The 15,321-nt window shown below is 45.5% G+C and overlaps 1 protein-coding gene across 4 annotated transcripts in view; it reads right to left on the minus strand.

The window, feature by feature from the left end:
- Nucleotides 1-15,321, minus strand: part of LOC144680539 (grainyhead-like protein 1 homolog) — a 104,490-nt gene that overhangs the window by 14,859 nt on the left and 74,310 nt on the right. For 3 of the 4 annotated variants that reach the window (XM_078541623.1, XM_078541624.1, XM_078541625.1), the window contains exons 10-13: nucleotides 9,980-10,138; nucleotides 8,386-8,473; nucleotides 5,856-5,983; nucleotides 4,375-4,412 (exon numbers count right to left, since the gene is read on the minus strand). In XM_078541623.1, the coding sequence (XP_078397749.1) occupies nucleotides 4,375-4,412; nucleotides 5,856-5,983; nucleotides 8,386-8,473; nucleotides 9,980-10,138 (413 nt within the window). The remainder of the gene's footprint in view (nucleotides 1-4,374; nucleotides 4,413-5,855; nucleotides 5,984-8,385; nucleotides 8,474-9,979; nucleotides 10,139-15,321) is intronic. The other variant, XM_078541626.1, reaches the window with a different exon arrangement.

The following is a 15,321-nucleotide window of genomic DNA, read 5'->3' on the forward strand; positions in this document are numbered from 1 at the left end:
TTTGAGATAAAGGCTGAAAGAAGGAAACAAGAGACTATAGTTTAAATATTCGAATCAACGAGGATTATAGTCAATGTAAGGTTTCTGTACAACTACATTTATGGAAATACCTATTGAATATTTTGTTTTAACAAGGTTCCTTCTCCCAACTAGTCTTCCCCAATCTACTGTCTCTATCATTCAGAGCAAGAAAAAGTCAAACAAATAATTAATCTTCCTTTCCTGTTTCTCAATTCTTTTCTCTTCTCAGTTTATCAGTGAATAAAAAAGTTTTAAGAGGAGTTTACAGCCCTACAGATCTGCTGTATTGCATACTTTGTTGGTAACTTTCAAAAATAAAGTCTAACCAGTTTCTCTAGCTCCAGATGCATGATCAGAGTGAAACATGCAGAAGATCTTAGGATAAATGTTTAACTCATTGCAATGCATATTTATAGGTAAAATATTCCTACATCTTTAAATCAGCATCAAGAAAAATATACCTATATAAATAAGCAAATATATAACAAAAGGGTTACATATATAATTGTTACTAAAATTTGTGCAGGAAGAAATCATTAAAGGGATACAGTACTTATAAAACTGTTTGGCAAATCTGGTCCAGGTGCTTGTACACTGCTCCTGTTCCATCTGAGCTGCAATATAACTACAGACAGTGCTCATTCTATTTTAATTTTGTCCTCTCAACTTTCCTCATTATTATTTCTCTTCTCCACTGCTGGAAGTACTAACTTGTGCTGGACAAGTGCCTGTTGTAGCCCCTTTGGTACCATGGCCAAAAGTGACCAATCCACAAGCATGATCCAAGACACTGAATATTGACAGGCTTCATACCTAGGTGGCATTGCAGCCATGCCCAGTCTATCCTCATCTAACGTTCACACAAATATGCTTTCCAATAGGGGATCATTGACCAACAAACAAGATCTGGCATCTTAGTTGTTTTTGCTTTCTAGCTCAGGGGCTTCAGGGCCAATTAACGTACTCCCACTGCTACCCTGGCTAAGATCAGTTAAACAAGGACAGACTGACCATGGGACCTACCTGATTTGTCTGACCCAGAACTGCAATAGAAGATTAAAAACAACACTGGTGGATTGTGCACTATCATTCAACATCACCGGCTTTCTTCAAATTAATGGAAAGTTCACTGCCAATCAGAAGTTGGGAGTCAGTGTACTACATATGTATCAGACATGCTTGTACAGGCTCCTTTCTATCTCCCGCTCTCCCCACCTCACTGTGGCCCAGCAAGCATAGACAACACCAACCATATTATGAGGGAATTGGGGGTAAATAATCAGCCTCTACCTCCCCTGATGGCTACCTAACCAATGACACTGGGTGAGTACAGGACCAGCCTTGTGATGCACACCGAAGCTAAATTGCCTGCTGACACACATTGCATGGGGAAACTCTACAAAGTGATCGCTTTGAGCTAGAACCGTTCTCTATTTAATACAGTCATCACTTCTAGAGAAGGAGGAAAACTGGTTTTAAAGAAACCTCTGCTTTCCCTCACTCAGAGCTGCTGTATAGCACACAGCATCAAACATGCTGTTGGTACTGGCAACTTTATTGTATTGCAGTCTACCTAGGACAAAAAACACATTCAAAGACAAAAGTGAACAAAGCAAACCAAGAGTGAACTATATGTTACAATTCAAGACTTTATAAGATAGTTATGTTTTAAAACTGTATTCTTTCATTTGAAGTGAAATAGAGTATCCTGAATAGCTGGATGGTGATCATATTAAACTCAGCCTGGAGGCAGGCCCCTGTGACTTGTAAACAAAACCTACTGAAAATCAAGTGACAGTTCGCAGACCCTTATCATGAAGAGGAGCAGCTGTTTTTCTGGAGGTGGGGGGAGGAGGAGGAGGGAGAGAGACGGGGGGGAGGAGGAGGAGGAGGGAGAGAGAGACGGGGGAGGAGGAGGAGGAGGAGGGGGGGAGGAGGAGGAGGCAGAGAGACGGGGGGAGGTGGAGGATGGGGGAGAGAGACGGGGGGGGGAGGAGGAGGATGGGGAGAGACGGTGGGGAGGAGGAGGAGGAGGGAGAGAGACGGGGGGGAGGAGGAGGAGGAGGGAGAGAGACAGGGGGAGGAGGAGGGAGAGAGACGGGGGGGAGGAGGAGGAGGGAGGGGCGGGGGGGAGGAGGAGGAGGGAGAGAGACGGGGGGAGGAGGAGGAGGGAGAGAGACGGGGGGGAGGAGGAGGAGGGAGAGAGACGGGGGGGAGGAGGAGGGAGAGAGACGGGGGGTGGAGGAGGAGAGAGACGGGGGGGGAGGAGGAGGATGGGGAGAGACGGGGGGAGGAGGAGGAGGAGGGAGAGAGGCGGGGGGGAGGAGGAGGAGGAGGGAGAGCGACGGGGGAGGAGGAGGGAGAGAGACGGGGGGAGGAGGAGGAGGAGGAGGGAGAGGCGCGGGGGAGGAGGAGGAGGGAGAGAGACGGGGGGGGAGGAGGAGGAGGGCGAGAGACGGGGGGGAGGAGGAGGAGGGAGAGAGACGGGGGGGAGGAGGAGGGAGAGAGATGGGGGGAGGAGGAGGAGGGGGGAGAGAGACAGGGGGAGGAGGAGGAGGGAGAGAGATGGGGGGGAGGAGGAGGAGGGAGAGAGACGGGGGGGAGGAGGGAGAGAGACGAGGGGGGAGGAGGGAGAGAGACGGGGGAGGAGGGAGAGAGACGGGGGGGGAGGAGGGAGAGACGGGCGGGAGGAGGAGGAGGGAGAGAGACGGGGGGAGGAGGAGGAGGGAGAGAGACGGGGAGGAGGAGGAGGGAGAGAGACGGGGAGGAGGAGGGAGAGAGACGGGGGGAGGAGGAGGGAGCGAGACGGGGGAGGTGGAGGAGGGAGAGAGACGGGGGGGAGGAGGAGGAGGGAGAGAGACGGGGTGGGGGGGAGGAGGTGGGGGGGAGAGACGGGGGGGAGGAGGAGGGAGAGAGACAGGGAGGAGGAGGAGGGAGAGAGACGGGGGGAGGAGGAGGGAGAGAGACGGGGGGGAGGAGGAGGGAGAGAGACTGGGGGGGAGGAGGAGGGGGGAGAGAGACTGGGGGGGGGAGGAGTAGGAGGGAGAGAGACGGGGGGAGGAGGAGGAGGGAGAGAGACGGTGGGGAGGAGGAGGGAGAGAGCCGGGGGGGAGGAGGACGGAGAGAGACGGGGGGGAGGAAGAGGGAGAGAGACTGGGGGGGAGGAGGAGGGGGGAGAGAGACTGGGGGGGGAGGAGGAGGAGAGAGAGAGACGGGGAGGAGGAGGAGGGAGAGAGACGGGGGGAGGAGGAGGGAGAGAGACGGGGGGGAGGAAGAGGGAGAGAGACTGGGGGGGGAGGAGGAGGGGGGAGAGAGACTGGGGGGGGAGGAGGAGGAGGGAGAGAGACTGGGGGGGGAGGAGGAGGAGGGAGAGAGACGGGGGAGGAGGAGGAGGAAGAGAGACGGGGGAGGAGGAGGAGGAGGAAGAGAGACGGGGGGAGGAGGAGGAGGGAGAGAGACGGGGGGAGGAGGAGGAGGGAGAGAGACGGGGGGAGGAGGAGGAGGGGAGAGACATGGGGGGAGAGGAGGGGGAGAGACAGGGGGGAGAGGAGGGAGAGAGACAGGGGGGAGAGGAGGGAGAGAGACAGGGGGAGAGGAGGGAGACAGACCGGTGGGGGGGCGGGGGGAGGGGAGGAGAGAGAGATAGAGAGAGGAGACTGGGAGAGAAAGACAAACAAAGAGAGATGGGGGCAAAGAGAGAGAGAGGGAGGGAGAGAGAGAAAGAAAGAAAGACAAAGAAAGAAAGGGGGAAATAGAGAGGGGAAGAGAGATAGAGAGGGAGAGAGAACTCAAAGTTGTGTGGAGCAAGGAGCAGACTGCTGTGAAGAGCCATGCAGAAGTCAATTTTTCTGTTACCCACCAAGTAGGATGCTGGTGAGAACTGTTTCGCTATTTGAAGAGATGGGACTTGTGGAAATTTAAGGGACAAGGAGTCACCAGAGGGGGCCCTATAGATGGAAGTTGGTTCAGAGATACTCAGTGACTGAATGGAACAATTTTCAAAGAACATTAGAAGACTTGTCCTGGCATGGCAGGGTGAAGAGAGCTTGCTGCAAAGCCAGGAGGAGCATGGAACCTAATTTTTAAGGCTCCATGTCTGCTGGTAGCTTGGCATAAAGTAAAAACATCTCAAAGAATATTTTGGTTATGTTAGTTAATAGGGAAGTACCTTCCCTTAAGTAATGTTTGATTTTAATTTAGTTTACTGTAAAGATCTTAAAAATGTTAAATCTGGTCATTCAATCATTTCCATTGGTCGCTGGAGAATTCATCTCTTCTTAAAATTTGTTGGTCCCTTCGGGGATCATAACAATATTGGCACGAACTTTGAAATTAATTGAAGAACAAACTTACCCTTCACCTTCTAGATCGTCTGATCCAACAGGGAATCCCTGTGAAAAGGCACAGGATACCATTACTAAAATTACCATCATCATAAAGTTTATTAACTTCAATATCCCTGCTTCTACCAACCAATCCACAAGTTTGGAATTAACTAACCAAAAGTCTTGATGAGCTTGCAACAACAGCTTACATTTATATGACACCTTTAATGCAATAAAATGTCCCAAGGCATTTCACAGCAGCATTATAAATTTAACACCAAGTCACATAAAAAGATATTAGGGCAGACGACCAAAAACTTGGTCAAATCGAAGGTTTTAAGAAGCGTAATAGAGAAAAGAGAGAAGGAGAGGTTTAGAGGGGGAATTTGAGAGCTTAGGCTAGGCAGCTGAAGGTACAACCATCAATGGTGCAGCAATTAAAATCAGGGATGCTCATGAGGTTGGAATTAGAGGAGCAAGGAGGTCTCAGAGGGCTGGAGAAAATAACAGAGATAGGGAGGACTAACGCCATGGAGGGATTTGGACACAAAACTGTGAATTCTAAAATTGAGGCATTACTTAACTGGGACCCAAAGTAGGTCAGCAATCACTGGATTGATGGGTGAATTTGAGGTGACCTCAAAGTTATAGAGGTTAGAATGTGGGAGGCTGGCCCAGAGAGTGTTGGAATGGTCAAGTTTAGAGGGAACAAAGGTATGAATGAGGGTGTAAGCAGCAGAAGAGTGGAGGCAAAGACAGAGTAGGGCGGAGTCACGTAGGTGAAAATTAGCAGTTTTCGTGATGGCACGATGTGTGGTTGAAACTCATCTCAGGGTCAAATGTGACACCAAGGCTTTAAACAATGTGATTCAACTTCTAACGGTTGTCAGAGAGATGGATGGAATTGATGGCTAGAGAACGGAGTTTGTGGCGGGGATCAAAGATAGCGACTTCAGTCTTCCCAATATTTAGGTGGAGGACATTTCTACTCATCCAGTACTGGATACCTGTTAAGCAATGTGACAATTGGGAGACAGAAAGGGTCGAGAAAGATGGTGGTGAGGCAGAGCCAGGCATTGTCAGTGTACATGTGGAAACTGATGCTCTGTTTTCAGATGATATTGCTGAGGGGCAGCATTTAGATGATTGATGTAGATGAGCTTAAGTTGATTTGAGAAGCAAAACTCATCTGCTTATAAGCTCCTATAATAAAGTATAAATAATTTCTGTAATCCTAGAGGAGGCAGATTTTTTAATGCGTTTGATAAAATAGAATGCATAATCTATTAAAATCACAAATCCAACAATAGCAATTAAGTATTAATTGTAAACAATTTTTAAATACAAAATATACAATGTCACGGGCCACTCATGTTCAACTCTTATTTCATCAGAAAAACATTGTTTATACTGCAACTAAAGAGGGAAATGTCAGACGCCTATCTAGAAAATGCAGCAGTGTTGTCAGGTAATGCATTATGCTACTGTCAAACAAAAGGAGAGACATACATGCACAGTGCGTTGCTGCACATCAGGAATGAAAAGAACTGGCTGAGTGACAAAGTCAGGAATGGATTTGAAGATAGTGGCCTCCGTCTGCTTGAAGTTGGGGATCAGCTGCAACTTTTGGTCCTGGACTGAAAACAGAAATCACAAGAAGAGAGTAATAAAAAAGGATTATGCAACGACCAGTGATGAATTGCAGTGGTTGGGATTTGAACCATTACAATTTGAAGTGACATGGTTGAGGATTTCTTCTAAATTACATATTTTTGAAAGAAAAATCAACCAGAAAACTTGAAATCCGTGGATGATTAAATGTTAAGATGCCTTCCATTCAATGATCATAACTGGTCACTGTTCAGAAGTTGGTTGGTATAAGATTGTGTCTGTAACAGTACTTGTTAAAAATAATAGAGCAATGTCCATATGCTTGGACCATCACACTTCTGAAATCTACAGTATAACTACTCCTCACTATTTATACAATCCAATAACTTCCACAAGTGAAATACTAATATTACCAATTATTCCATTAGTCCACATGGCAGAGAAACCAAAAGTATCGGGGAAATTTTGACAGGCAAAGGGAGGTGGGTTTGGGTGTGTGTAGGGAGTTAACTCCTCTAAAAATGATCTTGGGTCGGGATCCTGACATTATCCTGCCCACTTCCAGATTTCATCCAAATGGGTTTGAAGGTGAGTGGGGAACGTCTGTGCAATTTTTGGGTCAGTCAGTTAAATATTTTAATAATTAATTAAGTGCTATTTTAACCACAACCTGTGGACCTGTTCCTCAAGCTGTCAGCAACTTGCCAGGGTCACCAAGACAACTGCACAGAGGGAAGAGTTTCCTGTAGTGAAACTGACAAGCTGGGAAGCCTCTGATCAGTGAAACTGAAGAGCTCCAGCCATGGCCAGGTGAGAGGCTGCTGTTCACAGCACCCACTCCTCAGAGTGCTTTCAGTGCTCGACTAGCAATTGCCAACTTCTTGGAAGGTTCTTCGCCTCTCCAGTACTTCGCTCACCTTCAGCTGCGTTTCCCTACTGCCAGCCTTCACTACGGCATGGGAGCAATTTATGCAGCTCTAACTTGCACTTCTGTTGGAAGAGCAAGAGGAGCAGCAAAAGCAGCAGCAATGGGGGACCAGCACCAGCATGCACAGCCTCAGCCACATGCTGCTCTACAGGACAGAGGGAATAGATATAGAGATCCAACTGAAAGGAGGTGAAACTCCCAACACAGGGTCTACAGGCAGAGGATCAGTTTTCATGACCTGTCATAAAGCACCAATGCCTCAGGAGGGTCAGGTTTTCACAGCAGCTGCTGACATCTGCAGCCTCCTGGAACAAGATCTGCTTCCCCAGTTGTCAAGTAGACACGTACTGCCTGAGGCTGTCAAGGTGCTTATCACAGCAGGGCAACCACCAGCCCAAAACCATCCTCCAACACCACCCCTATCCCTAAAGTCTCTGCCTTTCGCCAAATTGGAGTCCTTCCTTCTCCTGCAAGGAAAGCAGGGAGGTACAAGTGCTTGTAATGGCTTGTGTGGATTGGAGGGAAGAACAACATTTGTGCAGGGTATCTGCGAGGCCTGGGTGCGAGTGGACAATAGGATGAGAGTAAGTACGAGCGTTGGCTGCTCAGATAGGGATGGGAAATGTCTGGAGAGAGGGGAATGAATGCAACTGCAAGTGTGTTGTACTGAGGTCTGCTGTGCAGGAGAATGTGGAGCAAGTCAATGTTGGGGGGCTTGGCATCTGAACATCTTATGCTACTCACCTTTCCTGCCCCCCTGAGGTTTTGGTTCCTCTTGGTGCACCATCTCCTGGCTGGAGGGACAACAGTCTTGCTGCCGACTTCTGTGGTCACTTCCACACGTGCCAGCTTAGTTGGAGAGGTTAGCCTCTTCCATCCACCCTTGTGGAAGATCACCTTGTTGTATTCCCTCGGATCTTACAGCAGAACCTCCAGGTATGAATGAGATCTTCAGTGGAGGTAGTGGTGAGGTGGTGGGGGGCGGGGGGACAGCTTTCCCAGGTCTCCTCTCCACTCTCGTAGCCCTTATAACCCATACGGGTCCCTATAATTAGAAACCTCTCCTTTTGACAAATCTGGCATGTTATCATGCCCACCCTCTTAGATTGACCGGGAACTTGGAGACATGATGCTTATGCCTCGGTTCAGCTAAAAAGCCTTGGCAAAGCCCGCTGAAGCTGTAATGGGTTCCCAACCCACTACAGTTCCCACCATTTTGGCAGGGACCATCTTTTGAAAATTTTACCCTAAGTTTCAATGATTTGAAAAATGCAGCAAATCTCGTGTATAGGTCAATTTGAAAAAATAAGATATTTGCAAAATTCATAGGTTGTTCTGATTTGAAAAACTGATTGTCACTTCTTTACAAAAAATCAAAATTAATCAAGATTAATCTGGAACCCAAAAAGTCTGTGCACAAACCAACAGGGAGCTTTTACTCTTTACAATGTCCACATGTATTCGTCTGGTTTTGTAACCTTTATATCCTTCAGTACTCACAGGTGTTTAGATGGGAACTGCCATCATTGGGTTTGGTCTTTTTACGAGATTGTTTACGCTCCTCGTCCCGTATCTTTCGTTCAGCACCCTGTAAAGTCAATGTCAGGTGGAAAAAAAAACATGTATTAACTTACTACAGTTTCGAAGATTATTTACACTGTGTTAAAGCAAAAGGTATTTTCAGCAGATCATCTCAATAACATGGCCACCAACATAACTCCTCGCACATAGTTATATCGCAGCACATGCCCCTGCATACGTGAGTTCAGTCTGCAACACCAGTTACTTAGCACTAAGAAATGGCTTTCCTTCCTCCACCTGAATTATTTGTAACTAAGTATTGGTCAGGTGTTCACTGGAAAGAATCCCTGGTATTGTATTGGTTTGTAAAATAGTAAGCAAATAAAAGACAATATACCCATAGCATACACTGTAAATAGCATCCAATTTTTGCATTGCGATATCTATCTCTGGCCTATTGAAATTGTGCAAAGAACCACAAGGAGAAGAATGTGACCTATTTTTGTGGTATGTCTCAAAAACAAAACAGAGGAACTAGTTGGTGAATAGGTAGTTTGGGGGTAAGTTTAACTTTGGTAAACAGTATTAAATGGGCACACATTTTACACTTCTCCCAATTTTTATTTCTATTGACCTTAATTGATGTATAACAGATGGCCAGTCTGATATAATCATTTTACACTATCAAACGTCAAAATTACCTGCATTATCTTTTAAATAATTCTAAATTTGCCTTTGAGGCTGCTACCCAAACAAGGCTGGCATTTAGAAAGTGGTGCTGTTATTTTCTTCACATTCGTGTGCATTTATCATCTATTTTGCAATTGTATAGGAATGTAAATATCGCAAAAGGCCACTTTGATCATCACACCTCTTCTCTTTGTAGACAATGTACTATTTGCTCTGTTACACATTGTGGGTAATGTGCACAACAAAGTTGTAACTTTATATAAGCTTGCAATAAGATGTCAATCCTTATACTGTTGCTCAGCTGCCATGATATTTTGCAATCTACCAAACTTATTTTGTGCTAAACATTATTTAATGTAAAGAAAGACTTGCATTTATATCGCACTTTTGACAATCTCAGGTCATCCCAGATTGCTTTACAGCCAATGAAGCACTTTTTAGAAGTGTAGTCACAGTTGTACATATACTTGTGATGATTCAGCCACCATAAGGGAGGAATTTGCAAGGTGCCACTCCTGATGGGACAAGTTGTTCCATTAAAAGCTACGGAAGAGTAAATGCTCCTTCATTGGCCCATGCAATCCCAGGTGCAAGGAGGGCTGGGAACTAAAACTCTTGGCTGAACATCACAGCCAATACTTCCAATCACAAAGTATAAAATGGTGGAGGAAGTAATGCTGCTGCTGCTCAATAAACAAGGTACTCAATCATTTCCTTATTGCTTATATATAAGGAAACATCACAAATGTATGCCTCCAGCATTTGGTTTTACAGCAATTTAGTACTTGGTGCAAACTCGCCACATTGTCAGAATTGGTGATCTTTGTTTGTCAAAAATAGCACCATAAAGGATAAAATTAGGCCCCTTAGTCCACCAGCATACCTTGTCACAGAAGACTTTAATCTGACAATAGGCCCTGTGGATGGGTTTGTTGCTTCGGGTGTTGTAACTGTACGTGTCGATCTGGATGTTCAATGGTAGCCCTTTGACTCCTTTTTGAGATGAGAAGTCTGTGCTGAGACAGTTGACCGAGATGAAAATCTGTGATAGGAAGCAGTCAGGAACCTCACTAAGTTAGTGATAAAGTAGTAAAGCAGAAAAATACTTTTAGCTTGTCATGTGACCCCAGTAAATTATGGCACTTATTATAGTTTCAATACTATACTGTGAAAGTGGGAAATGGAGTGGTTAATTTTGCAAGGTTCCATTTCCAACATAGAGCTTCACTGGAAGAGATTGCACTGATGAAGTTTATAGCTCTAATTTTGCAGTCCATGCTCATCGCCAGTGTGGCCCTTGATCACGAGCTGTGTGCTGCATAATTAGCCCTCAATCTCTAGATCAGATGTGCAAATCACTTTTCAGCAGACTTTAACTTATGAACTGTGTCTCCTTTGGAATTTTAAAAATGTATTATTTTATGGGATGTGGGCATCACTTGCAAGGCCAGCATTTGTTGCCCATCCCTAATTGACCTTGAACTGAGTGGCTTGCCAGGCCATTGCAGAGAGCAGTTAAAAGTCAACCACAATGCTGTGGACCTGGAGTCACATGTAGGCCATATGATGGCATATTTCCTTCCCTAAAGGACATTAGTGAACCAGATGGGTTTTTACAACAATCGATGATAGTTGTCATGGTCACCATTACTGAGACTAGCTTTCAATTCCAAATATTGATTTTAAATTCCAGCTGCCATGGTGGTATTTGAACCCTTATGCCCATAGTGTTAGCCTGGGCCTCTGGATTACTAGCCCAGTGACATTACCACTACCCCACCATCTTCCCCTTAATTAATGATGATGAATTAATCTCATTCGGCATTTACACCATTTACACATTTAGAGCCATGCCACCCACATAATTGAGGAATATAGCGTATGAATTTCAGTGCTGGTGTGTTACCAGGTATGTAGGCCATACGTCCCAACGATTGGTTGATCAAATTAAACAGCATGATCTTTTGGTTGCTCGTAATAGACAGAGTACAGATTATACTCAACCAGTCTGCACTTGCAAAACCCAACAAAACATCTACTATTAGATATAATTCTGTGATTGGGCAGCACCTGCTGAACAATCCTGAGTGCGCTCACACCCAATTTAATATAATCAGTTGATCTTGTAACGTAGCTCATCTACGCTTGTTAGAAGTGATATACTTCATACACAGGGATCAGTTTTCTGCAAACAAAAGGGATATGTTCAAGCCTTGAGCCTTCTTTGAATGAGGAGGGAACCTGTTGCTTTTGCTGCGACAATACCTCGGACAATCAGAGTTGACTTGCCAACCAATCAGCACCCTGTTCTCCTGCAGTATAAATTGTTGTGATCTTTTGAAATAGCATTCTTACATTTGTCCTGATAATTGCATGACAAAAAAGCCTTGGCAACAGGTCTCTCTTTTCAGCAATAACTAAATGCATCCACATAGCTTCTTCTCCTATTCTTAGGATGAACCAAGGCAAGTCACATTCAAGGAATTACTTTTGAAATGCAGTCACCGTGATTAGTTAAGCAGACAGATCAATTTGTACACAAGGTCTCTCAAATAGTAAATAAAATAAATGACCAGTTAAGAGTTGGTTGAGGGAGGAATGTTGGCCAAGACACAGGATGACCTCCTTACTCTTCTTCCAATTGTGTCATAAAATCTTTTATCTCAGCTTCAATAGATAGAGTTTCTATTTAGACTTTTTCTCCCCACTGACCCCCCGTTTAGCATTTCAAATGAAGAGATCACGTCCAAGAATGCAGCGCTTCCTCAATGCGCTGCAATGACAGGCCCCATCCCGTTCTCAAAACCTAAATTGGGGCTTGAACCTGCAATCTTCTGACCATGAAAATAACAAAATAGGGCACCTTTAGAAAGTTGCAACAACTTATTTTCTCCTTACATGACAGCATAATAGCAGTCTCCCAAAATTGATGCTGGGACTTCAGGGATCCTCAGAGAAATTGTACCTACCCAATTTAGTAACTGTAGGGTTGGGCCAGCCTCTATTCGGTCCCATGTCCTCTGGTACACCCTGGCTCACATGGGGCTGCCTAGCTTCTCCTGCTCTGCCATGTGGCTCTTTGACTGTAAACGTACTCCAACCCACAGACTTGCATTTCTTCTCGGAGTCCCTTTCTGCTCTACCCTCTCATAGCCACTGTGGCACTTGCTGCTGATCTGCTCAAAAGAATCAACTCAATTGCCTCATTCCCCTCTTTCCAGTGACCATTCTAACCAGCACATTCAGAGCTTCACTTCTTCTCATCATCAATCCTTTCACCTGATCCCCCACCCCGAGCAACTAGCTGACAATGTGGAAGGTTACCCAGATATACCTGAGCTACAAAAAGGTAGGATAAATCTAACTTGGCCAATTAGTGAATCATTGCCGAGAAGTTAATGAGACGTCAACAAATGCAAGAGCTGAATGTCGCAGTGAGAGTAGCTTCCTGCAACATCTAGACAGCAATTAAGCTAGTATGGCACAAAAGAGCCCTAGCAAAGTTGGTATCAATGGAAATTAAAGGTTAAAACCAGTGGCTACAATCATATCTGGTGCAAAGAAAAGTGGTTTTGTGTGTAAGCCAGCCAATCCAGTCCAAGGTCATCACTGTAGGAGTTCCACAGGAAACCATCCAGAGTCCTAATATTTTAAAGGTGCTCACCTACCTAACATCATTGAGGGACCACCATCAAAACAAAGGCTCCAGCAGTTCAAGGAGAAGGCCCAGTAACATCACCTCAGAGCAACCCAGGCTATAAATGGGGACTTGCCAGTAATACCAACATCCCAAGAACCAATAATAATTTAAAAATTCCAAGGGTGGAGAGCCCAAATAATCCTGATGTGGCAGCTGCGATCACAGCCTGCAGGTTTTTCAATGCCCGTATCCCCAACTTAATGAGAGACGTGGTACAAAATGGGCTATAAAGTAACATAAATCTTAAAGGACGAACATTCAAACCAACTCCTTCAAACAATTATTGCTGTCAGAGTTACTGACAGACAAACTGAATGCAAATAGTATAAGGTAGAAAAAATCCTTAGATATAAAGAGATGACACCCATAGATAAAATTAGCACAACTGTCATTTCACAACTTTGCACTCCTAACTGCTCCCATTATGCATGGAATACTGCTTCAGATAGTTAAAACCATTAAGTATGTTTGAACATATCTTTCAAAGAATGGAAATCTCCAGCTTGTATTTTCTCTTGCAGTATGTAGTGCCCTCTGCTGAATGCTGTGCAGCAATAACTTCTTTTCTCCTTATCTGCCAGCATAATAGCAGTCTCCCAAAATTGATGCTGGGACCTCAGGGATCCTCAGAGAAATTGTACTTCCCCAGTGTAGTTACTGTAGGGGTGGGCCAATCCCTGTCTGGTCCCATGTCCTCTGGGACACCCTGGCTCACATGGGACTGCCTAGCTTCTACTGCTCTGCCACGTGGCTCTTTCTGACTGTGTGAGGCAGCTCCCTCACTATCAGTTTTGCTGCCTGGGAATGACCCCGTTCCCTGTTAAATTTAGCAAAGGTGGCGTTGGCCAATTCCACATCTGGCTCACTCCCTTCATCCCTTTTGAAATCCATTTTCCCCAACCCTTTTGAATTTTACTGGCCTAATCTCAGCCTTTTTAAATCCAGGTAGTGAGCCACCTTATCCCTAATGGGTTCTTTCGCATCCCATGCAGGGCCTCTGAACTTTTATCAGCCTCCTGCCTCTCAGCACAGCTTTGCTGAAATCAGTTTGCCCAGTCTCTCTGGACTGTTCTGGCTTCTCGGGGCACAGCGCTTGGGACCTCACCAAGTCATTTCCCTGTAATATAGCTAATTCCCTCGGTCTCCTTTCCAACTCCTTCTGGAATTCCCTCTGTTTCTTGAGCTTTTGTTATCTCCAGCATCTTTTGCTGGTGAGCCCACTCTCTCACTTGTTCCATCTCCTGGAACTCCTCTTTTAGTCGTCTCCTTTCCAGCTCCATTTTGTGGCTAGGCATTTTGTGCCTAGGGCAATTATCCTGAATAGAGGTCTCCAAGCAGTTGTTGGTTTTGATTCTTCTATCTGTTCTGGATAGGGACTGGGGTCTAAATTCTCTAAAAGAATCTGGAGTACCTTGGGCTTCTTGACCTTAGGAGAAACTTTTACCTGCATTTTCCAGGCTACAATTCTCAATAGTCTGCGTCTTAGGGAGGCTAAGGTTTCACTAGTTAGTGCTCCCTTGTCCATGCCCGTCTTTGTAGTATAATTTACCATGTTACTCTAATGTGAGATTTGTTGCACTATGCTGATAGCGCTGATATCCCACCGCTGCCAACCATATTATATTATGGTGCACGATGGTGTCTCAAGCTACTATGTTATAATATTGGTTCTTTAGATATCTCAAAGATGAGATCTTGAGACTTGTACATTTAAATATGAACCCTTTATTGTTAACCTTTAACTATTTGCAGATCCTAAGGTACAGTCATGAATGGTGCTGTTACCTCCATACAGGCTAGCTGCAAAGTGCATAGGAGAGCATGCAGAAGATCTCAGAGATGCCGTAACCACGACCATCTTCAAAAAAGGTAACAAGTTTGACTGCAATAACTATGGGGGAACCTTCCTGCTGTCGGCCACAGGGAAGGTCATCGCAAGAATCCTCCTTAATCGCCTTCTTTGTGACTGAAGAGCTCCTCCCAGAGTCGCAATGTGGATTTCGCACACTAAGGGGCGCAACAGACATGATCTTCACCATGCAGCAACAGCAAGAGAAATGCAGGGAACAGCACCAACTCTTATACACGGCCTCCCTTGACCTCACAAAAGCCTTAGTCAACCGCGAAGGATTATGGAGCATCCTCCTCCATTTCGGCTGCCCCCAAAAGTTTGTCACCATCTTTCGCCTGCTCCATGATGACATGCAAGCCGTGATCCTGACTAATGGATCCAATCCACGGTCGGACTGCTATCAAGTAAGGTTGTGTCTTCACACCGACACTCTTCTCGATCTCCCATGCCACAATGCTCCATCTTTGTGTGCTTTTTTCACTAATTGATGGGATGTGGGCTTCACTGGCTGCACCAGCATTTATTGCCTAGCCCTTTTCCTATTGTCTTTGAGAAGGTGGTGGTGAGCTGCCTTCTTGAAGCGCTATAGTCTATCTGGTGTAGGTACACCCACAGTGCTGTTAGGGAAGGAGTTCCAGGATTTTGACCCAGCGACAGTGAAGGAATGGCAATA

Source organism: Cetorhinus maximus, chromosome 5, assembly GCF_964194155.1.
Source record: "Cetorhinus maximus chromosome 5, sCetMax3.hap1.1, whole genome shotgun sequence".
Lineage (NCBI taxonomy): Eukaryota > Metazoa > Chordata > Chondrichthyes > Lamniformes > Cetorhinidae > Cetorhinus > Cetorhinus maximus.